At 37.8% G+C, this 24,343-nt stretch overlaps 2 protein-coding genes across 6 annotated transcripts in view; one reads left to right on the top strand and one right to left on the bottom strand.

Annotated features, from left to right (window-relative positions):
* Positions 1–905, top strand: part of zfh2 (Zn finger homeodomain 2) — a 59,566-nt gene extending 58,661 nt beyond the window's left edge. Inside the window, exons 12-13 of the mRNA XM_032434195.2 lie at positions 71–125; positions 187–905. Of these exons, the coding sequence (XP_032290086.1) occupies positions 71–87 (17 nt within the window). The 3' untranslated portion in view covers positions 88–125; positions 187–905. The remainder of the gene's footprint in view (positions 1–70; positions 126–186) is intronic.
* Tdg (Thymine DNA glycosylase) lies at positions 889–24,135 on the bottom strand. 5 transcript variants are annotated; one of them, XM_032434251.2, is made up of 6 exons: positions 23,782–24,135; positions 13,213–15,179; positions 11,962–12,654; positions 11,183–11,339; positions 10,727–11,089; positions 889–9,216 (listed from the first exon to the last, which is right to left on the bottom strand). In XM_032434251.2, the coding sequence occupies exons 2-6, from the start codon at positions 15,051–15,053 to the stop codon at positions 6,655–6,657; spliced, it is 5,616 nt and encodes a 1,871-aa protein (XP_032290142.1). In that variant the 5' UTR covers positions 15,054–15,179; positions 23,782–24,135; the 3' UTR covers positions 889–6,654. The 5 variants fall into 5 exon arrangements, with proteins under 5 accessions (XP_032290142.1, XP_002059706.3, XP_032290143.1 ...); XM_002059670.4 differs by having other exon boundaries at positions 23,826–24,135; XM_032434252.2 differs by having other exon boundaries at positions 23,897–24,135.
* Between the last annotated feature and the right edge of the window lie 208 nt (positions 24,136–24,343).

Raw genomic sequence — 24,343 nt, 5'->3', positions numbered from 1 at the left:
AACGGATATATTTTCCCTCATCCTATTTATGCATTCTTGGCTATGAAATAGTAAACAAATTTTTTAACAGTTATAGGTGGCAAATAATTTGGAGTCTTTTAACTGGGCGTCTTTCGGGCCGACGGGTAAGTTAGATAACGTCGCACATATATGTATAACATGATGCCGTACTCTCTCTCATTACAGATTCATTATTTCATCGTATATTTAATAGACATCGCTATTATCACTTGACGTAACCATGGCATGGACGGGAGCATGAGGAGGATGAGGAGGAGGAGGAGGCAGAGGAGGGAATGCACACATATAACTAAGTAAAACAATAACAAGAAACTTTTAGAACATATGCGTATACTTGCATAACATAATAAGATATATTTACATACTATGAAAACTTGAAAGTTCCTATTTTAAAGAAATTTAATGCATGACATTTCATGTGGCTAAATATATACATAACTATGCATAAGTAAATTAACAGAAACGAGATTAATAATTTAATAAGAATTACAAACTATACGGAAGTGTTCCTAACTATTCAAAATATATGTAGCAATAATGTTAACAAAATTATATAAAAAAAAAAAAACAAATGAATGATCAAAATGATAGAATTCACGCGAAACGAAAAAACCAGATGTCCGTGTAGCTAAGGCAGTTGTCCCTCTACCTTGTCTGTTTTTGAGTAAGGAATAGTACTAATTACTAAATTACTTTTCGCAAAAAACAACATGAATACTACTAGTTTATGTATACATACACGTATATACATACAAACATATAAGAATAGTCTCCAGGTCTTGTGTAGATGATGCAAACTGAGTTCCTAGCATTGTATTGCTTTATGCCTTTATTTTCTATTTAAATATTACTAAAATACTATGTTAAAAAAAAAAAAAAAACAATACAACAAAAATACAGTAAACTCAGATTTAAGTTTATAGTATATAGAGTTTCGATTTGCCGAGATTTGCATACACCTTCCAACATAGGTTGGCATTCGATCCAGCCACACATCTCAAAGCTCAATAATTATCCTGTCCAACATTTATTTCACATATGCGTTAAGTCACCTTGGAAAGTGTATGTGCATCACACCGTATCAGATAACTGATGTAATGCATGTAAAACATATTTTTGAAATTGTGCCAATGTTTTACTTTGCCATGCATGCTTACATATATACGTACACAAAGAAATAGTCAACACATACATATATACATATACATATATATTTATGTACTTGGTCTAGACTCTGAAACATATACATTTATGTATCTATAAGTAAAATTGTTTGTCCTGACTGACTGAATGATCAAAACATTAGGAGTGCTTGGAAAGCAGTTCAATGCAATTTTTCGTCTCTCCTCCGATCGACTTTACACTCACTTCTTTTTTAGACCAGTCTGACCCTAGCCATTTTAATTCAATTTAAATCCATTTTGGATCAGCGCTCAAAAAATTTTAGCTTGAAGATCGCGTTTTAGCGATTTTGCAAAGCTCATAAAGTACAAGGAACTTTTTATATTTTATCCAATCTGCTTCGTACTCATTTAAGAGGTCTTAATTAAAACTCGAACAAAATCAGGCAATTTCTTCTACTGGGTTAGCTGATAAATACTTCTAATATATATTACGATATTTTATGCACGTTCATGAGAATAAGAGAGAATATACTTTTGCTTAGGATTTTTTTTTTGGTACTACCCCCTATGATCTAGCCAATTACCAAGGCATCTCAACCCTTGTTGTTTTTTTATTTTGTAATGAATAGGATTGTATAGGCTGTTATCAGGTATCTAATGTGTCCGAATTGCGTAACACATTGAAGGAGAGATCTCCATTCACATCCATATTCTTAAACAGTTTCCACAGCCCCGTCGAAAGATCCAAGTCTATTATACTCCTCAAGTTCATTATATTCTTATCCCTGAGTAATGGCAGAAGAAAAAAAGAAAGTGGATAAAGTGGATCAAACAACATAAATTTCCAAAAATAAATTAAATTCAATTTCGGAGTAGCTTATAATTTATAAGTTGATCGACTGCATGTGCACACCCAATAATATAATCACCATATCGACAGGACACGAAGTCAGGACTTTTCCGATTTTTTCAATTACACAAAATTGGCATTAGTCCTATTTGATCTAAAAAAGGGGACTATGTTTCACTTTTCAGGATCTATTTTTTAAATGAGTTAAAAGGATGTCAGACTTTTCTGCGTTCATATCAAATGGATAAACAGATTTCAGATAACTCTGCTGAGTAGTAAATTAGGTAGATCTCAAAGATCAGATTCTCGCACCCGACACCCGAGATCAGGTGAAGGCAGGGAGGGACAAAACTATTTGACAATTATGTAAATTTATAGTTTTTTTGGTTGATCATTTTTGTTATAAAAGGCTTCCATTACAGCAAGTCGAGCGTCCGGTGTCAAAGCTCACCTGCTAAATATAATACCGTTATGCGTAAACCAGCAAAAACTTTTCTCAAACATAGAAACATATTCAAATTCACATGCAATATAAATATAAACAGAAAAAAACAGTCTCTGAAAATCATCCATATTTAAAATAAAAGACTGGCAATATTTGCTATTCTTACCACAATTGTTTGTCGATAATCCAAATTTTGTTTGTCAAAAAATAATCAATTGCAATATCGTATAAGTACAGTTTTATCTGGATATTCAGTATGCTTAGTTATTTATTTATGTGAATATGTCGGGATCAATATATTTTACTATTTTACTATTTTACTATTGGGTATATTCGAAATACTGAATCTCAATTAATCAACATTTTAAATACTCTAAATTGATCGTTATAAACAAATATGTAATTTGTCAGTTTATTTAAGCATGAATTCTATTTTTGTTACTTACACAATGCTTTATCCTGGGCTTTCCTTGTCAGCTTATGTAATAACAATAACATTAAGCATTTAATTGTTTTCGAAAACTAAGGGACAGACAATTCAAGCATGAACTCTGAAAGATGTATAGATATATATACATATATATGCTGGAATAGCAAGCGAAGCACTTACTATTAATGAATAAGAACAAACTTTAATTAAAAGTTCCTATAGTATTAAATAAAACAAATTCTTAGTCTAAAAAAAGCACATACATACATGCAGTATAATATATATATAGATATATCTATATATATATATATATACAGGTATATTATGTTTTAGATCGTGCACGTAAAATATGTTGACACAAATAATTAAACAAAAATTAAAAAAAAAAATACATGAAACCTCGCAGCAAATTGAATTAGTTGTAAATTTACCAAATTTACATGCATAAACATAAATAGATATACATATGTACAAGTATAACAATATATAATATATAAATATATATTACTGATGCATAACTATTTGCTTTCGCCCATACTTAAATACATAAGTCGTTTGTAATAACACCGGAAAAAGCAAAAACTAAAAACAAACACACACGCACACGCACACACAAACACGCACACATAGTGACTCCCATATATTAATACTTGGATGTTTAAATCCTACAAATCTATTAACACATTCCGTAAATTGGTAAGCAAATGACATATCACTATATCTGATAAGTGCTTATGGATCTGCTTGCCCCACATACACACATGCATAATTTCCCATGATAACGGTAGAACAGTCTGCATTGAGAGACATACCAGTATGCGGCGGTAATTAATATTATTTCTATACATACAATATATATATATATATATATATATACATATATGTACAAGCACAGAAATGCATATAAGTCTAACGGAAAGATGTTTGTATATATGCCTGTATGTATGTATGTACAAATGCATGCACGATCATACATGAATGGGCAATTAAATAATGGTAAATTCAGTAGCCAACCACACAAAAAAAATTATCTGTATTTTAACATGCATACATTTAATTTCCCTCGACGCGCACACATACAAGCATATGCATCTACATACGTACATTATTGTAAGTGTAGGTACAGGTACACAATATTCATAATGTTAATCAGAGTTGCTGCAATAATTGCATAGAATTTACAAAATAAAAATACATATTTATAAAGTTCCTATAAAAATATAATAAATGGCAAAAGATGTGCAGATATTATAAAATTATAAATAAAAACATGCGAAAATGTACACATATTTGTTCTTATTTCTCTTTCTCATTTTCAATCTGTTTTCATCGCACTCAATGATTGATTTACCTTAACCTTAAAAACTCAGAAAATCGATTAACTTTCCGAAACTCCCTACTACCTCTATGGTTCCTAGATGAACGATATATCCTTGGTTTTTCCATACTATAGATATAGACCAAGCGAACCAATAGTTCCAAGTCCCAAAAAAGTTCTTCTCTGCCCAGCAGATGATGCACCGATAAAATTAGTGAAAAACAAGTAAGAGGTTCTAGTCGGAAGCTGCCGACTAGGCAATACCCTGAACCCTCTTCTTCCAACACCAAATAAATTTAAGAAAAAATGTTCCCTTGGCAGAGTTCGAACTCGCAACTGACCACATTACTTCTTGTCGACTCTACTCAACAGCCACACCAGCAAAAAAAAAAATAATAATACTTTCCCCGGTAGGGTTCGAACTCGCGACAGACCGCACCACTTGCTACGCCTCTACTCAGCAGCCACACAAATAATAAAGCACATACGATAAAAAATGAACTAAAATAGCATTACAAAAAAAAGATGCAATTACCATGCTATTAGAATGCGAAGCAGACGCGCATGAATGTGTGCGTGTACATGTATACAGAAATTCTTAAAGCTGCTGCCCCATTCAATTGCGCAGTTGCATATAACTTTGGTATTTCTTAACCGATCTTTATGAACTTTTCTACAGTATATCTTATTGTACCATAGAATATTTGTGTGTTCTCAAAAAGTCAATTGCATTTAAATTATGGCTTATATTGGTTGGCAATAAAAGTTGGGTTATCAGCCTGATTTATAGCTGTGTGGTGGTAGCGGGGAGGTGGCGATAGGTATAAAATGAAAGATACTTGACATATATCTAACATTCTAGAAGCAACATATCATGTTTGGTGACTCAAGCTCTTATTATTTACCCAATTTGCTCAACAAATAGGATGTCGATATCGATTGCTTGGAAACGGAGTAAGTTATCGAGTATCGAAAACATACTCGATCTGCGCAGGCAGTAGGAGTCTTTCAAGTCTCTAGCTCTTATAGGTTCTGATCCTTGCGTTCCTAAATACGGACAGACGGACGGACAGACTGACGAACAGACAGACGGACATGGCTAGATCGACTCGGCTATTGGTGCTGATCAAGAATATATATACTTTATGGGGTCGGAGATGTTTCCTTCTGCCTGTTACATACATTTTCATTTTGCACATATACAGTATACCCCTGTTGTGTTTTGCTGGGCATTCATATTTTTTGACTATTTCGGTAATTTAGGTTCGTTAGGACGTTATCTGTGGTGGGATAAGACCAAGGATAAGTGGGTCATCTAGGAACCATATGTTTTGTCTGTCTGCTTATGCATATATTTAATCTATGTGATTAGATTATGATCTACTAAAAAGATGAACTACAAGTAATTTGTTTACATATAATATTTATTATATTTGCAAATAGTTTCTTAAACCAGTATTTGTATTTCAGCCTCAGCTATTTGCAAATAGAAATTACCTACGACACAATTTGCCATTTACAAAATATTCATTGCAAAACAAACGTTAAATCGAATCAAGCTGGTTTCTAATCAAAAGGATTTGGGCCGGGAACTTTATTTTCTTCTATCAATTAAGCTATAAGTCGAATAAATTGTCCCAAAACAGGCGAAAGTTGTGCGTATTTTTTTCAAAATACAAAAATAATAGTTTGAATTGAATTGAATATAATTTTACAAATTTCTTTTTTAGTTTTGTACTGTAAATACAATTTTACAAAGCAAAGCTAAAGGGCTTAAGGGCTTGATTTAAGCCGGGAATTGAATCATATTATTTACATGGACACTAAAAGATTTTTTGGAAGACAAAAGCGCGAAACTTCCTGAACTTATATGTTTAAAACACAGTAATAATGACTATTCCATATCACGTTTTTTTGGTATTTTCAAAATGTATGAATTTTCGCTGATAAAATCAGACATAACGCTGCACAGTCTGCACAGAAAAGATTCAAATCAGGATTACCTCAAAGAAGAAAACACAGTTCCATATCTCGAATGCAAAACTTATAGTACACATATTGGAGAGTTTTTTGTGATTAGCCTTAACATTTATAAGTCTATTTTGATAAAACGAATTATGGTATTTACTCTAAAGTAATACACTGTGTATCTCAGTAAGCAATAGATATACGTTATATCATACCCACAAAGATAAAGAGAGAGATGTAGACAATTATGTATGTATACTATGATAATACATATACACAGATCTAAGTAATATTAATTGTCCGTTGATGCTTACAAAAGAAATTTATTAGGCGGAGTCTTTGGTTATCTTATTTAATTGTAAAATTTACTTAAACTATATAAGTATAAACGGCCTAGCCGGAGATTTCTGGGCGAAAGAGAGCGCACCCGCCGCCGGCTTCGTATCGTATTTGTTGTTGTTCTGGTTGTTGTTACTCCTGCTGCTGCTGCTGCTGCCATCAGAAGCCGCTGTAGCCGCTTATGTCGGACGGCTTGAGTCGCTCGAAGACGCTCAAATGGTGCGCTGCATGGCCTGCATGATGATGATGATGCGGGTGCGGATGGGCATGTGGATGGGGATGGGCATGAGCGAAGCCCGTGTAATTGCTCTGTGGTGGAGTATGGCCATACGGATGTGCATACGGATAATTGGGGCTTGGCACGTGCAGTGTCGTTGCCGGATTTTGAACGCCATAGTGACCATGCCCATAATCCGGCGCCGAGGTGCCATGCTGCGGCCCATAAGGTGGGCCGTACATTGAGTTAACATTGACCGTCGGCAGGTGAGCCATATGCGATGTGATGTGCGCGTGATCCATGTACATTTGCGGATGCGTATGCGGATGAGCATGTGGATGCGGCGGCGGAATATGATGCTGGGCCGTTGTCAACACCTGTGCATTGCCGGCAGTTGCTGTCGCCAACGCGCTGCTGATCAAATGGCTCGCATGATGCGGATACCCGACTTGGCTATGGTTCAGATAATCGCAGTTGTTATTTGTGTTGGTGTTATTGTTGATACTCTGCCCACTGTCGGGCCTGCTGGTATTACTGGCAGGCTGCGCCAAATGGGTCTCTGTATTCGTCGTTGCCGCTGAAGCTGCCAGGCTGCTAACAGAGAAATTGCTAATCACATTGTTGTTCGTTGCGGCTTCCGGATGAACTTCGTTTTCCTGATGACAGCGCTTTTGCTGCTGCTGCTGCTGCTGCTGCTGCTGCTGCTGCTGCTGCAGGCCGAGTAAGCGGCTTTCAACAGCGGCGGCAGCTGCAGCTGCCGTTGCCGAGGATATTGCACTTGATTCGTGTTCACTTATTGTTGGTATTTGATCGACCAAAGACTCGAGACCCGACAGACTCTTGCGGGACATATCGGAGGCGACTTGCGCCTGAATTTGGCCAGACTGTGGGTTATGCTGGTTATGCTGATGCGGAGACGGCAGCATATAGGGTCTGCTGCTCTGATTGCTGTGCTCTTCGAAACGATGCCAATGCTCGGGATTATCTGGCTCATAGTTCGGTTGCGGATAATGCGAGACGGCGACGGGCGAGGACTGAGATTGAAGTGTTTGCTGGTTAACCTTTTGGGCGGATTGTTGTTGTTGTTGCTGTTGATTCTGGCCTGGTGATAGCCATTGCTGATAATGCGCCTGGACATGCGAATGTGGTTCCGCTTCGCGCTGTGCAACTGAGCTAGGGTATGATTGCGATTTATCTAGCACCCGGCCTTGCTGCGACATAACAACAAGATTTGTGTCCTGTCCATCAGTACGATCCGTCGGCGGCTCAAAATCAACAACGCTGCACATATTTGGTGAACTTGGCGGTGGAGTTTCGCCCAAATGCGGCTGATCTCTAATACCGACGACGACTTGGCTCTGATGGTTGCCCGGCATATGATCCGTAATTTGCTGCAAATGATGCTGCTGCTGCTGCTGCTGCTGCTGTTGATGATCCACCTGGCCCACTACCGGCGGTGTACCATGCGAATGTGAATAGCTGCAATTGAGGGCCGGCGATGCCATAGGCGATGCCGATGCTGTGTACAAGATGTGAGACGGCGGCGGCGTATTGTAGAGGCTGGGCGGCACTTGATGGCTGCTCTGCGGCGACGCGATATGCTCCATGGGAATCGTGTGCATGCTGTTGGCTGTCGGCCCGCCGCCAATCGATGTGACTGTCGCCGACTGCGGATTCGCACCTGAATTCGGCTGCTTTGCAGCTGTTGCTGCTGTGGTGAGTATATTCTCGAGTGTGGGCTTTAGCTTCTTGGGCCTACCCCTCTTCTTTTTGGTGGGCATCTCGCTGCTGCCAGTGGGCATGCTGCAGTTGCCGGCGCCGCCACCAGCTGCCGCAATCATGGACAGATTCAGTATATTATTAAAGTCATGCTGAGTCGTTAGTTGGACCTTGCCGCCGTTTGTTGGATCGATCAACTCTTGTCCTTTGATTTTTTTGGGACGGCCGCGTTTCTTTTTCTCGGGCAGCGGCTGTTGTGACTGGTGTTGACTTGCTCCAAATATGGACAAATAGTTGTGCTCTGCTAAAGATCCCCCCGCCGCCGCTGTTGCGCCCACAATATTGTTGCCTCTCATGGCTTCATCATTATTGCCATACATAAATCCTCCACCCCCTCCTCCTCCCCCGCCTCCTCCTCCACCACCGTCACGTGGTATCACATTGGTGAGATTTGCGTTAAAGTGTGGCAGCAGTTTATCGACAACTTGATTTGAACAATCGGTGCCGGGATCAATATTACTGCCACTGCCGCCGACATTGTCATTCCCAAACATGAGACTAGATTGCTTCATATCATTGGCAGCAGGCATATTCTTGAGCGATTCCTGTTCGCAGCATTGTCGTATACGCTGCTCCGTGAACACGCATTCCGACTCGTCCATGTCCGGTATTAGTCCATTGAGAAAGTCTCGAAATTTTTTCAGCGCCGCATAAAATGGTACTTTGTCAGCAGCGCGAGGCAGCTGAGCGCACCTTGCCGATGAGGAAGGCATCACCCAGATATACTGAAATTCAAAATAAAGAAGAGGTTTATAATATGTAAAATTAAATATAAGAAACCGTGATCTAGTCAGGAGCCACGAGCCACCTTTAAGAACAGTCTAGCGTCCTTCTTTATATTTAAAAACATCTATTAAGACAAAGGATAATCTATGTTGAGTTTACGCTTATTCCTTTGCTCCACACTATCGATAAATATATTCTTGAATTCCTTTGGTGCTTATAGACCTATGGCGCCCAGATGGATGTAAATACCAAGGACAAGGGTTTAACTTTAAAGGTTAGTGTTATTCTTCTTCAATGTTAAGGGGAAGAAGAACAAGTCTCAAAACCGATATTTATTAATCATATACAAATTAAAGATACATCAAATAGAGAACAATAAACTCGTTAACGAATGTAAATACGTTTCAGGGCACTAGCATTTGTAGTTGCCGAAATAAGTGTTGCCATATAGAGGCGTTCATGGCTTCGTCAAGTCGTCTGTCTGTTCGGCGGTCTGTTCAAGGATATTGTATATCATTTATTGGGTCAGAGATTATTCCTTGTGCACATTTGGAGATACTTTTAAAAAGGATTAACAGAGAAGTCGTTATACCCATGAACTTGAACCTGGCTAGGTAATATATACATATGTGCAAAGCGTCTATCTTGGGACTAAAACATATTCGACAATAATAACCAAATATGATTTTAAAATTTAATACGCCTTATCAAATCTCTTACATAAACATATTCTTATTAAATTTGCATTGGTATTTTATATAGCTCGAACATTCATCAACCCAGCCACGGAAATTCGTGTTGATTAGAACCATTGAATGTTTTGGATTATGTTTGCACGATCGACATTAAGTGAATTTCTTTATATAGAAGCCGTGGCACGTATAAAATAAATGTTCTCAAAAAGCTTTGAAAATTATATTGAAACTGATCGGGTGATAAACAAACAACTTTCAAACAAACGTTTTTCGCTAATTTATCATTGTTGATGGTGGAATTTCCCAAACCGTTAAAACACGTATTCATTTAGTTTGTATATATAGCTTTAAAAATAATTTTTAAGCAAATCGGAAAAAATTCTGACCAAACTGTAAAACAGGTCTTAAATGATTTTTCTTATGGATCCTTGAACGTCATCCCTCAAATCCTTGACCCCCATTTCCACCAAGGAGGTATGTATTTTTGGAAAAGTGTGAAACACCCCTCAAATGAATTTAAATAAAGAACTTTGAAATTGAGTTTGAGGCCTATCGAATGGGAAACAAAAAAGGTTCATACAAACGTTTTTCGCGATTTTCCCATACTTGTGGGTGGAATTACCACCGTCTTATCGTTCACATTCATCATATAAGTTAATAACAGTGAATTTTAGCTTCCTAGCTCTTACGGTTTGGGCTGTGCGTTGATCACGAATCAGTCAGTCAGTCAGGCAGGACAATCAGTTTTATATAAAGAGATTGACTTGAGAAGCAAGCAGACCTCACAAAAAATAGGAGTTCGAAATATGCTTACAGTATTTGTGCCGTCGACACGATCCGGTTGCCGACCGAAGTGGAACTCCTTTTTGCCAGAAAAAACCTCGAATATTAGTTTGCCATTAAAAACGGCAACTTTGGGTCGAAACCGTTGAAGTTTTTCAAGCAAAATGCGGCTACCCTCTTTGATTTCCTTTCGCGTAAGATCGGCCGAGCCTTTGGTGGCACGCGCAACCATGTTGGTGAAGCCGATGCCCTGCTTAACCAGCGTGTAATCGTCATCTGCGCTCAATTGTTCTTGGGTGAGTCCGGATAGATAGAGGCATTTCCAGAAGTGATTGCCGGGTCCAGCATAATGATGACCCTTGTAGGCAGCAAACAGACCAGGGTTTATGCCGACCTGCAGGGTTTTTCGAGGAATATATGTTAATCAAACACATTTTTGCAGTTGATCAAATATAAACGGATACGAAACACGAAATTTACAACTCACTATAACAATATCAAGATTATCACAAAGATGATCGGGTATTGTGCGCTTTATAACTTCCGCCTCGGACATGCCATTGAATCGATCGTGCTTCTTGCGCTCCTTGGGCTTCATGGTTAGGATATCATCGGACCCGCCGCTGCCATCCCTGCCGCCGCCGCTGTTTCAAGATAAAATGACGAGCTGGTTAGCAAATCAGTCAACAAATTCAAGCTGTAAACATGTAAATAAATCGGGACGTGAATGAAAATGAATAAATTATGGTGCTTTTCTGAGATATACTTATAACATCATTCATCGCTTTACATTGGGTTAAATCGGACACTGAGGGCATTTTAAGCTTTATTACTAGACCCTTGACTTTGAAACCCTCTTAAATAACTTTTGGGCATTTGTTGTTCTTCCACATAAGCCGCTCCTTGGCATCATAGATTCTTTTTTCTTGTGCGCTCTCTTTGTTTTCTGAATACCTTCATTGAGTCTCAGCTTTATGTAAGGGCCCGAATGGCTCCCATCCATCGGCTCAATGTTTTCCAGGCCATTGAAATCTATACCCGTATCTCACCCTACATATTAAATATATTTTCTATATATTTTTTACCCTTGTAGAGGGTATCATGAAATGTTTCGCTCATAGAATACTTTCAGGCAACCATTTTCAAGGTTTTCTTCACATTCCGAAGCCCCGCCTCAGCTATACTATATATCAGAAAGGTTCCCACAAACATTTTAAGAGCAGGATTAATAGTGAAATAAAGAACATGCCCTGGATAGGAACTCACCATTGTTGTTGTGGAGCTACCATTTGCATGGCATCTGCATCAAGTAGCTTTTTTTTGCGGCCCCTTCTTTTGGGCACCGAACCTGTCCTGGCATTCAGATCGCAGATGGAGTTGTTGGCATCTTGGGATTCAATTCTGGTATCTGCACTATGAGATTCCAGCAAGGGCTCCGTCAGCGATTGCTGATGATCCTTTATGCTGTAGGTGCTGTTGTCCCTGCACGACGCTGCAATGGGAGCTGATCCTGTAACTGGCACAGGCGAATAGCTAGAGGGATTAGAAGATGTGCCTGGCAGATCTACCGCTTGCTGACCTCCTGGCGACAGAATACTCATCTCTTCTGCCATAAAACTATAGGGATCATTCGACAGAGCAACCTCAACGTTATTCGAGCTCCTCGCACTGACGCTCTGCGGCATGGAAAGATCGGGGGCCAGTGCACTCTGCCCACCTGAGACTTGTACCTGCGGACTGCTGCTGGACGCGGTTGCCGCCGTTTGATTATTATTGTTGGAGTTCAGATCCTCGTGTTTATTTTGCCCAACAAGTCCAAGGCCGCCATGCTGCATCTGATGCTGGGGTGTCACAGAATGGGTGGACGAACTATGCGAGTTGGGCGTCAAAACATCTCCTGCGCTCGTCTCGTAGCCATCATCTTGATTTTCCGGCTTTGCATTGCTTGGCGAAAGTGTTCTGCAATAATATGAAATGTGCTTTCCCAATTATTGACTATTATAGATAGCTTAGAGATAAAGATAATTCAAAATTATTGAATCGCTTCCGTGTCTATAATCTTTATGAGGCTTTCATAGCATGAATACAACAAATTTATTGAATCAGCGGGAAAGTAAGCTGCATAGCCAAAAGGCTAAACATTGACATCTGCGAACCTTCTTAAAAACTACAAATTATTTCTCAAATACTATATTTATCGATACTAACCAAATTTGATATATGAAAAAAAAAAACAGTTATATACGAGAATCTTCTTACCAACTTTTGTGTATTCAGCTCTTGAAATTCTCAAATTATGCTCGACAACAACATTTATCGACACTAATCAAATGGGAGATATCGAAAAGAAAAAAAACAGATATCGGACAAATTTGAAGCCTCTTGCGGAACGGACAGACGCAACCTGATCAGGATAACAAAACTTAACTTCCACCCAACCCTAAAGGTGGGATTATTTGTCTGTATATATATATATATATTTCTATAGTTAATGAACGTGCTTCATACGTTACTCACAACTTGTACGCTGAGCAGGGATCCTCGTGGAACTCGTCAATCATCAGATCATGGTAGGGCTCCTGCAGTTGCTGCTGCTGCTGCTGCTGAGGATGCGCTCTCGTCAGCTGAATGGACTGTTGCTGCTGCAAATGGCCATGGCATTCAATGTGATGTCGATGATGGAGTTGAGTCTGTTGTGGATGCTGCTGATGTTGCTCTTGGAGCTGCTGCTGCTGCTGCTGCTGCTGTTCTTGGAGATGCAGCTGTTGTTGGCACTGGGGCTGAGTATGATGAAGGGCAAACAGTTGGTCGTGCGCATAGTGCTGATGAATATAATTGGGATAAAGATGTGGCTGCTGCTGCTGATGCTCATGAATATTCTCTTGATGTAGATTGTGGTGGAGAAGGTGCTGCTGTTGCTGATGCTGCTGCTGGTGCATCATTTGGCCGTACATGTTATGAATATGCGACGGTTGCTGCTGCTGCTGAGTAAAGTTCTGTTGCCTTTGACTGTGATTTTCCACCGGCAGCATTTGGCCAAATCCGGCTGACGAGTTTGTCTCCTTCTCGATTTGTAATAAAAGTTCGGCGGGATGCGACTGTCTTTGCTCTTGGTCCAGAGAGTGCTGCTGCTGCTGCGAGCGATAGATGTCTGAATCGCAGCTCAAATGCAAGCGATCCTGGTTGGGATTGGCCTGATTATGCTCCTGCTCGTGGCCCTCCCCGGTGCCAGGCTGGGCTGGGTCATGTGTTTGGGCATCTTTATATTCACCGTGTGGTGCCCATATTGCTGCACGCCGATCACTAGTCAAAATATCACCCGTTGTTGTTAATGTTAAATTAGTAGGAATCCTTACACTCAAGTTGGATGAGTCTATTTCACAACCATTGTTTTTATCAGTTTCCGCCCTTGTCGGCGAAGTCATAGCACTAAAACGGATCTCACTATTAAAATGTGACTCTAAATGACCCGACGACATCATGGAGTCAAGCGCTCCGGAAGGCGCATGGATGGATGGCACCTGGGCGGGCACAACTAGCTCTACGCGAGTTACGAGCGCCTGCTCGGGTGCAATATATGCATTTGTCGCGTATTGATCAATTGGTTCGGTTCTCGACAGCTGGCCCAGTGCCAGCCGATCTGTGGAATCGGCCTCTTCATCATCGTTTAGAGCTCTCTCAACCGATTTCGTCTGGCCATAGTCCGACACATGTTCGTTGGCTTTCGTTGGAGTAGCTGCTGAATCTAGGGGTCTAAGCTGATCCTGAGCAGATACACCACATATCCTTCGCTCCAGTCCATCTGTGCTAGTTGCTATTTTACAACCGTCAGGACATGTGTGGCTTTCTCTATGCTCGTCATCCCCAGACCCAGACCCAGACCCAGACCCAGCCCCATCCCCATTCCCTTCCCCATTGTTTCCATCCTTTCCAACGGCATCGTTGGCCCTGCTTTCGTATCCGTTGCTATCTCTCCTGATATAGCTTACAGGAGATAACTTTTTTCGCTTGCAATCAATTCTCGCATCAGCATCAGAAGCCGATTGCTTATTACTGTTTAGCTGTCTATCGGGATTGTTGTTATCACTCGAATTATCTCTGGCGATATTTTCGTCGAGATTCTCGTCAGCATCCGCATTTAAAGCCATCTCCGTGCCTGAGAGTTTAGTTATGAATGCGTTCAGTACCAGCCAATATTCGGCCTCAACTGTTTTGATGTCCTTTACAATTTGTTCAAGGCACTCCTCAAATATTGTCCGAATCCGTAAACACCTTATTGTTATTGCCGTGTTATGTGTTAGTATGCAGGAACTACTTGTCAGCGGGATGTTCTTTTGCAATAAACCTTCCACTTGCATCTCCCTTTCAATTCGGCCTCATTAAAACTTAATATGTTTCTCGTTCCTCGTTCGTTGTTTGAGAATAGTTTTATCTGCTCCCCAGGATTTTTCAGCAAGAGTATTTTTTATTTTGGTGGATTTAATCTGGAAGAAAAAACGGTTTATATTATTAACTACTTAATAAATCAATTTGATTTTTTTTCTAATTATAAAACGGTTCAACCTGACTGACTGACTGATCGTAAGAGCTGGGACCATCGCTTGATGAAACCAGAAACACTTCTGGCCTTATTAAAAATGACACCTAATTCGTTAACTTGATTACGGATCAGGTCAAAAGTGGAGAAAACGGTTTGGATGGGGGATTCTTTATGATAATAATCCTTGCATTTGAAGCAGTTTAAATTGAAATGGTTAACTTGACACCAAAACTGGAAGGCAACAAGGTCGGCTACTGCGGGGACAAGGATGTTTTAAGAATAATCCAGTCCCAGTGAAGCATAGGCAATTACTATTTGGATAACACGAGACGAGACTAGGCTATGGTATCTTGGTTAGCTTAAGCTCTTCACTTTGGAGTGTAAACTGTAAAGTGCGAGCTGGGGAGTTAAGGTAAGGGTACTCAGCTGCCGGTGAAATGAGCTGAATTGGCATTGTCCTGGTTGCTAATGCATGTATTGCTTTAAGATTTAATGTTGCTATGTTAATGTATATCTAAATATACATATATAGTTACATACGCATATAGTTACACATACAAGCAACGTACCTATCACACATACAGAAAGCATGCCCAAAGCTAACACTAACTCAAATGGACAGGAACCGTTCAGATTTCTCTGAGCCTACTTCGTGCGGACGCATGTTGTATTCTGCATACACACATATACATCCCTCTGTATATACTTGTTGTGTGTGTGTGTGTGTGTATATACATGGAATCATACATATGTTGGTGCAGGGGTCGGAGTTCAGATCTACCGAGTGCATTAGTTTTTTGTATGCTTCGTGAGCTGATGCTAGTTGTTGCTATAGCAGATTTTGCTTCCATTTAAGCCAAACGATTTTGGAGCCCACCTCGTTATTATTTGGATGTGTGGGTGCTTGTTATACAAAGACACACACATCCATACATGTGTGTGTGTGTGTGTGTGTGTGTGTGTGTGTGTGTATAGGTAGTTTGCATGTGCTTGGACAGAACTACACACGATTGCACACTCACATACATAGACATATGTATGTACATAAATCATAACAAATATATATCCCCAGCCATATGTTTGTATGTACGCATGTTGTCAGTATATATGTATACGAATATAGCTCTAGCATTAAATTATACTTATCAGAGCTGAAACTTGTAATATCTACACTTGTATAACCTAAGTCCACTGTGCTCTAAATTTCTTACATTTACAACCTTTACACTCTGCGATTCCTTTGGCAAGTCTTAGCTGTCGGTAACGTATGGATAGCAAAAGTACCACTGCTTTAAATAAACATCTGATTGGTTGCAATTGATTTACCTAAGATCCACAAAGTTTTCTCAGACTAGGGCGCAATTTGGCCATCTTTTAATTTTAAAAACTGTTTGTGGTAATGATTTTTCATATTTTCCATGAAATCAATACAGAATTCGATAAATCATCTCAAAAAACATAATTACTCGGGGTTAACACAAAAATTAGTGGAAATTTTCTTATGGCAACATACATACTTCACATTTGCATAAAATATAAGAAATGTTGACAGTGGAATTAGGCTATTAGCCAATACTCAAAAATAAAGCTAAGCTGGTGGGTTCCTATTAAGAAATAAGCTAGAACACCGTGTTTCAACCGGATCCGAACCGGTGTAGGTGTTGTGTATGCATTCGAGAACATCTAACACAATTTAATTATAATTAAGAATAGTAGAATATATATTAAGTCGTACCATCTATCTGTACAACCTCAAAAACTATACGAGCTAGAGACATTAAATTTTAATTATATGCACACCAAGTACATCCTAGTTACTGTTTTTTGAGACTACCCAAGAAAGTACAAGAGCAAGAAAGTGTGTCTTGTATATATGTACACATATAAATGCACGTTTAGTAGTAATAATATTTCACCTTTTGATCCATAGGTCCAATACTTTTCTGGAAAAATTTGTGCTTTTAACCTTAGGGTAATTCTAAGGACTTAAGGTTGAATCCCGGAGAGGAAAATAAACTTATTCGATGTTGTCTTAAATTTTGGAATATAAAGTACATACAAGATACTAATGTTATCGACCGTGGGAAGATCAAATCATAAAAACTTTTATAGATAGAAAAATTAAAGAGGTTCAAGAAAATGTATTCCAATCTTAAAATCATGAACCCAAACATATCAATCAAAATGTATTCCTTAAATACGACATAAACATGGAATTACGCAGTCGTGTCGACCAGTGTAAAAATAATATAATTTAAGTTCATTTGAAATATGTAATTAATTTATAATAATTAATAATATTTAATATATAGAACCCAACGAATCATCAACTACTTATGTTATACAAATTTCAGAAAGTTCGGCGTTACAAGAAACACTTCTTTAGTGACACACATTTGTAAAATATCAACGGGGAATTTTAAGATGGAGATGCATACATACATACAAACATATCTGAATACTATTGTACATGTAATTCTATGTACATTTGTATGTACACATACATTTATGTTTGTCGTAGGCTGACAAAAATATGTGTATGTCATGTGCATGTATATGTATGTGCATGTGCTGTGAATGTGTGTGTGTGTGCGTGTGTATGTATCAATGTGCTGTATGCATTCGTTGTCACGACAAACGGAAAACCCGACGAGCAAAATTGAGTCGGTCGATGAGAGGAGAGTCAAAAGCACAGAAGCAGCTGCAGCTTCATCTACCCGAATAATACTAATACATAATCGAACCAAGAAAGAAACAGTTGCATCGAATAGCAACGCACACTGGGGCAAGTGACAAACATAGGCGTTCACAACACGTATAAACTTATATACATATAACAGCCATTTCAGTTTAACGTTTAATTTTATAAGCCTCTCCTCCTTCTGTCTGCCTGTAACTCACAACAGAATAATAGTTGGTTGAGTGAAAAAAATCTGCTGCATAACTCGCATATATTTTGGTTTTTAATAGGTTAATATTCAAATATTTATTTACGTTTGATATCGTTAAACTGTATTAGTATTTAAATGGTTGGAAAATTACAAAAATCTCAATATTTAATGCTCTACATTTCCCAATTAGATTTAAAAATATTAAATACAAGATTGTAAACTTTAATTTTTATTAAAACTTTCGAAACCAAACCCACTGTGCCTTGGCTCTCTCTTTTTATGGCGTGAGAGTCGAATGTGTCGGTGTCGGCGCGTCATTGCTGTGTACCTGTATGTGTGTATGCGTGCATGTGTTTGAATGCAAACCGCACAAAGTGTCCAAAAGCAAGCTAGCTTTATACAACATTTTGTAGATATATGTACATGCATATGTACATACATATGTAGATATGTATGTACTTATGTACGCATGTATACGCACATCTGTACAAATAAATTTCAACACATGCAGTTGAATTTTCGCACACAAATTTGTTGGTGTACGGAAATTTACATACATGGCTATGAAAATACGCATGTATGTACACATATGTATGTATATGTGATTTCCCAATGCGCAATGCTACGGGACCAACAGGCTTCTTAGCTTGCAGGCCGTTCTGTGTGCATACGTCGTACAGCATATACATACATATGTACGTATGTTTGTTTTTACATCACATTATGTACTTGTGATGCTTATGGATATATTACATATTTACATTTAAACTAACATAATTCATAAATACTATAATTACTGCCGAATGTTTCTTTTTGAGTTGATCAATACATAAATACATATGTATGTATGTATTTATGAACATCAATCTCCAGCCCTAACGAAATAACCTAGAAAACAGCTCCACAGTTAAATCGTGACATACCCTATACCATATACCCTTTTTCTTGCCGTTGTTTCGATAGTATCGATTATATTTTTGAGCTTCATTTTTTTAAGATGGAATTTGTTATTTTTTATTTTGAAGCACTCATGAAATAAGAAAATAACTTAAGCAAATGATCTCCGCCTAACATTTAAATTACAGTTTATTGTCTCTGAGATTAGCCCTCTCATACTAAATTATTTTAAATGGGTATAAATGATAACAAAGTTGACTTAGTTATCTGAGTATAACTTGATATTTTGGCATTGATAATTTTCTTTATTATTCAAAATTGATGTAGTACATCTTATTTATAGCTTCTGCTCTAATGCAAATTGCTCCCTTAAGATATGGCAGGCAGGTATTTTTGAAAAATCTTGAGCGCGCGGTAGATTTAATGCCCTTCCTGTTTCCAGAAAATATGTACAATATTTAATAAAGTGGTCTGATGTTGATAGGGTATTGAATATATTCAAGGTCAGGATATCTTAATAAAAACAAAAATGTTTTCATGCAAGAAGTTATTTTTCGACGGATTGTCCTGTGGTATATATGATACATATATAAATAAAATGTATAATATAAATATAAAATAAATGCCGAGTTTGGTCAATTTATCTGGCTAAACAAAGGCGTTGCACTTAACTTTCGGCCGACGATTCATATGGTCACTATTTGATAGACATACATAGCCTGCAACAGAACGGGACGGACCAATGTAAAGGTCCTAACCGATAGCTTTGAAACTGAAAGACTAGTTCACAGCGAATCAGAGAGACGGACATACATATATCAATTAATACTGATTGATAAATGTATATATATATTACATACTTTTTGGGTCGGAAATGTCTCCTTCTAAGCGTTTTACACTTCATGTCAAAACTATAATACACTCTATTTGGGGCCCTTTCCCGTTCTTTCAATTTTTCATTTTATTTAAGTCATTTTTCATTCAAATAAAGTCTTTACTTTGAGAACAAGTGTTATACATACATATGTATGAGTTTACATACATACACACAATGTATGTAAAACAAGAATGAGCATGGCTTCTCTCAAAGCATAAAGTTCGCCGAGGAATATTGCTGCCGGCAGAAGTTTAGATCAAGCCCGCGAATGTGATTCATATGACAGTGTGTGTGTGTGTGTGTGTGTGTGTGTGTGTCGGCATTACCATTAGTTTGAAGAATCTTCGTTTGCTTGTTGGTGCGAGCAGGACCGAAACGTGGCAACATACATATGTACATACATATATAAATGTGACATTGCAAAGAAAATAAAATTGAAACTCGATAAGGTACATACAATCATGCAAGTAGGTATGTATTGGCATTTCCAAATATTACAAAATATTTATTTTTTATATTAAAAAATAAGGTTTGGTTTTGGGCCCAAGTTATATGCACCGGCTCGCACCCGGTACAGACGGTCGGGGCAAGATTTAGTCAGCTTGTCATCCTGGATCAAGAATATATAAACTTTATGGAGCCGAATATAATTTCTTTTGCCTGTTACAGACCTTTGCAAAAAAGCCACATACCCATTTTGAATGGGTTTAGGGTACAACAAAACGATCTCACATTTACAAAAATTTATGTGTAGCCCAACCGGTTTATGTGTCAACACATATACGTATACGTATGTATATACATATGTACACATACAAATGCATGACTTCATATATTTTTAATTATTATTTTTATTTTATTTATTTATTGTTGCACTAAAGTAAGTTGAATCTGGACACATTTAAGAAAATGTAACATTCAAAATCAAAGGAGTAAGTGTGTATCCGTCGATTTTATAAATGCCTCTTTTATGGCCAACAAATCCACATTCGACGATTTTTAAGCCTGTATGTAGCCGATTCAAATGAACTACAACGACTCGGCCGAACGTCTAGAATACAAACATGTACTATATTGTTTATAAGAACAATGTCTCCCTGGTAAAGGGAAATCATGCTGAAGGGTATTAAATATGCGGCGAGTCGAAGATATCCCTATTGTCGTCCGGGAGTGCTCTAGTAGTGCCCTACCGTTACAATCCTTTAAAATTTGTTCTATACATACAAATGTAGACATAAGCTTGATGCGCAGCGCACGCTACGGCTCATTAAGTAATAGATAGAAGCAGGGAAAAGAGACTCTGAGCTTTTATTGAGCTCGTGTTAAAGTTTAAGCAAGGTACATTAGGTTGGTCTGCAAATGCAAATTGAACACGAGCAACAATGAATCACAAAACAACAACAATGCGAACGAAATCCCGTTTTGTTTTCGTCGTCTGTCTTGATCGCCTAGAAGTATAAGGCCTAGAAAAATAATGCGCGGCGCGTAGAAACAACAACACAATTTTGATAATAATGTGGGTAACGCTGCAAGTAGATAGAAAATTGCAAGGCCAGAAGGTCTATAAAATCAAAGGACTACGCACACGGCGCGACAACAACATAAATTATGACGTCATATTGTATAGAATTTTATATCTTGTGTGTTTTAGCTTAAATTTGTACCTTTATTATGTATACTTAAATAGTTTATTATAGAATATAATTTATTTTAAATCAAATTTCTTTAATGTACTGATTTACTGTACCCAACGATCGCGATCGATTTAGCGCGTCGAGGCATAGGATACCCTTTTTTGTAGCAATAGTTTATAAACTTATATATTATTATTTAATGAAAACAATTGTTGTTCAGTCCTTCCATAGTTGCACACTAGATATGAAATTATATATTTCTCTAACATCGCATGAAAACAGTTGTATAAGGTATTTACATTACTGAGTAATGAGTTTAAGTACCTTCTTTTAAGGACCCTTTCTCTTTCTTTCTTTTGATCCAAAGGCCCGCTTTTTTACTTATCCACGCTTTCTGCGTGAAATATGGGCATCATCGACGAAATCCCAAGTGGAGGCAGATTAGCTAAAATATGTTAATTGATTTTAAGAGCATTTTCAAATATTCGACCGAGCTTCTAAGATAAAACTGGCAAATTTAAATCTTTCGACGGTAGGAAAAAAAAGTTAATTGAAAAAAAAACTGGGCAAAGCCGGGTAGCATCCGCTGGTATAGATATATAGATATATATATATATTTGCATAAAAGATTGAATTCAATTTATTTTCGTCAGTCGTGAGAATCGTACAGTCTATAAGTAGATAAGCGAGCAGAAACCATGTGGACCAAAGATTTTTGTGTATTTATCACACAGAGTGGGATCTAAAATCATTTTCTCGTAGTGCAATATATAAATAAATGTCGTAGTTTAGATTGGATGCACCCGACTGTGGAATACTCAATGCAGGATGCTGAAAGCTTCAGCTTCTTCTTTGATTTTTGGACTACAGTTACCAAAAAAACAATCCTATCGCAGTGAATTCCCAAAGCCGGACGCAAATGCGGGGCAATAGTTGAAACCTAGATATGTTATTTATGGTTTCCAATCATATTTCCAACAGAATTCCAAAAAATATTTAAAGTTTGTGCTTTATGTGCTTTCTATAAACTAAATATATATGTTATTTAAAAAAAAAAAGATTTAAAGAGGCCAAGATATAATAAAGACACCTGCCACCACCTGCTCCGCAATTGATCGAAAAAATGTTCCCAATTTTAATATTCTTCCTTGATTATATTTTATATATAAATCTGCATGTTATGACTAAATGATTGGCGCACAGTCCACACTGAGGTGGAATTTGTTTCGAATATGTATACTGTAGTTACCATATATTAGAAAGAAAATTTCAAAAGTTTTTAGAAAACGGTTGCATGCAATTGATAGCTAGTTAAAACGGTTCATTTTAATTTTCCAGCTCCACACGATAGAAATGCATTCTCAAAATATATGGTGTTTATATTTAATCCAATTCACACGAATTTGCACATACCCATTTTCAATGGTTATAGAGTATATACACTAGCGCCCCCCTAGTGAACGTGTATGAAATATTTTCACACTATCGCTCTTGTTTTCAGGAATATTCATTTTCCAGACAATTCTCTTTCATAGGGACAGACAGACGGAAATTTGGGGTGAAGCAAGAGTAAATTGTGCACTAAGTATAAGAATACAAAAATAAGAGATTCTATCGGCTTGTTGCTACACGTATTTATTATTTCGGTTGTGTGGTTTCAGCGAGAGATGCTTTGGCTTTGGCTCTTCGCAGTGAATGTGGATACCAATACCATAACCAACACCATTGCCATGCATACACACGAAAATTGTACGTATGCTGTATGTATGCACACACATGCATACATATATGTTTATGTATGTACGGACGGTCGTATGAAAGTGGAGACATGAGCATTGGCCATGCAACTTACAACACTAATCAATGTGTGTCTGCTGTGTGTGCAAATGTACTACAAAACGCACATAGCAGTTTTATATACAAACAACTTATGTGCATATGCACGTATGTTAATATGTACACATGCACATATGTTTATGTATATGTATATATTTTTAAGCACTCACACCTTGGGCTTGACGCCCATTGAATTTGTTTCGACTTTTGGTACACAAGGAATTATTTTGTATTGTAACATATACATACACACTCGCACACATAGCTATCCGCAAATACAAATGTGTATATGTGTTTGTTATTTAATATATTTGAAATAATAAGTGTGCAGATATTGAAATTAATTACACAACAGAATATTCTAAAAAACACACACGCACACAGAAATTACAGTTGTATTTTTTCATTTACTTTAGGAATGTGAAACAAAGCTTTACGTAAATATTGTGTTTTACCAAACTTGGCTTTTATGTGCAACAACCGAACCGAACGAACAAACAGTACTGCCGCAAATATAAATACATACTATGATCGACATAAATACATATGCATATACGTATGCATATAATGCGTTAAATATGTATGTATATAATATAGACTTCCGCGGCACACGACCGTACGGACGAGCTGTGGATTCTCTTTTACAGTTTATTAACATTCCAATCTGAACTGAGAAGTAAATTTGGGATGGTATGAAGCACGTAACAGACTGTTAAAAGAGCGGTACATTTCTTCGTCGGGTTTCTTCATAAAAATACCATAAAATACTAAATCGCGTACATAACATGTGGATGCGCTGTTGCTTTTTTAAAAGGCTGTTATACACAATGTACTTTTATTAGCAGACTGTTGTATACCTGTTTTGCAAGTTCAGCAGTGCACATATTATTAAGACGGTTGCACGCTTATTTAAAAAAAATATGTTTGAAGCACCTCCATCGTTACTGCGTGCCTGTTATGGCGCCCGAAGTAT

This window comes from Drosophila virilis, chromosome 6 (genome assembly GCF_030788295.1).
Source record: "Drosophila virilis strain 15010-1051.87 chromosome 6, Dvir_AGI_RSII-ME, whole genome shotgun sequence".
Classification (NCBI taxonomy): domain Eukaryota; kingdom Metazoa; phylum Arthropoda; class Insecta; order Diptera; family Drosophilidae; genus Drosophila; species Drosophila virilis.
This window is presented reverse-complemented; position numbering and strand designations above follow the sequence as displayed.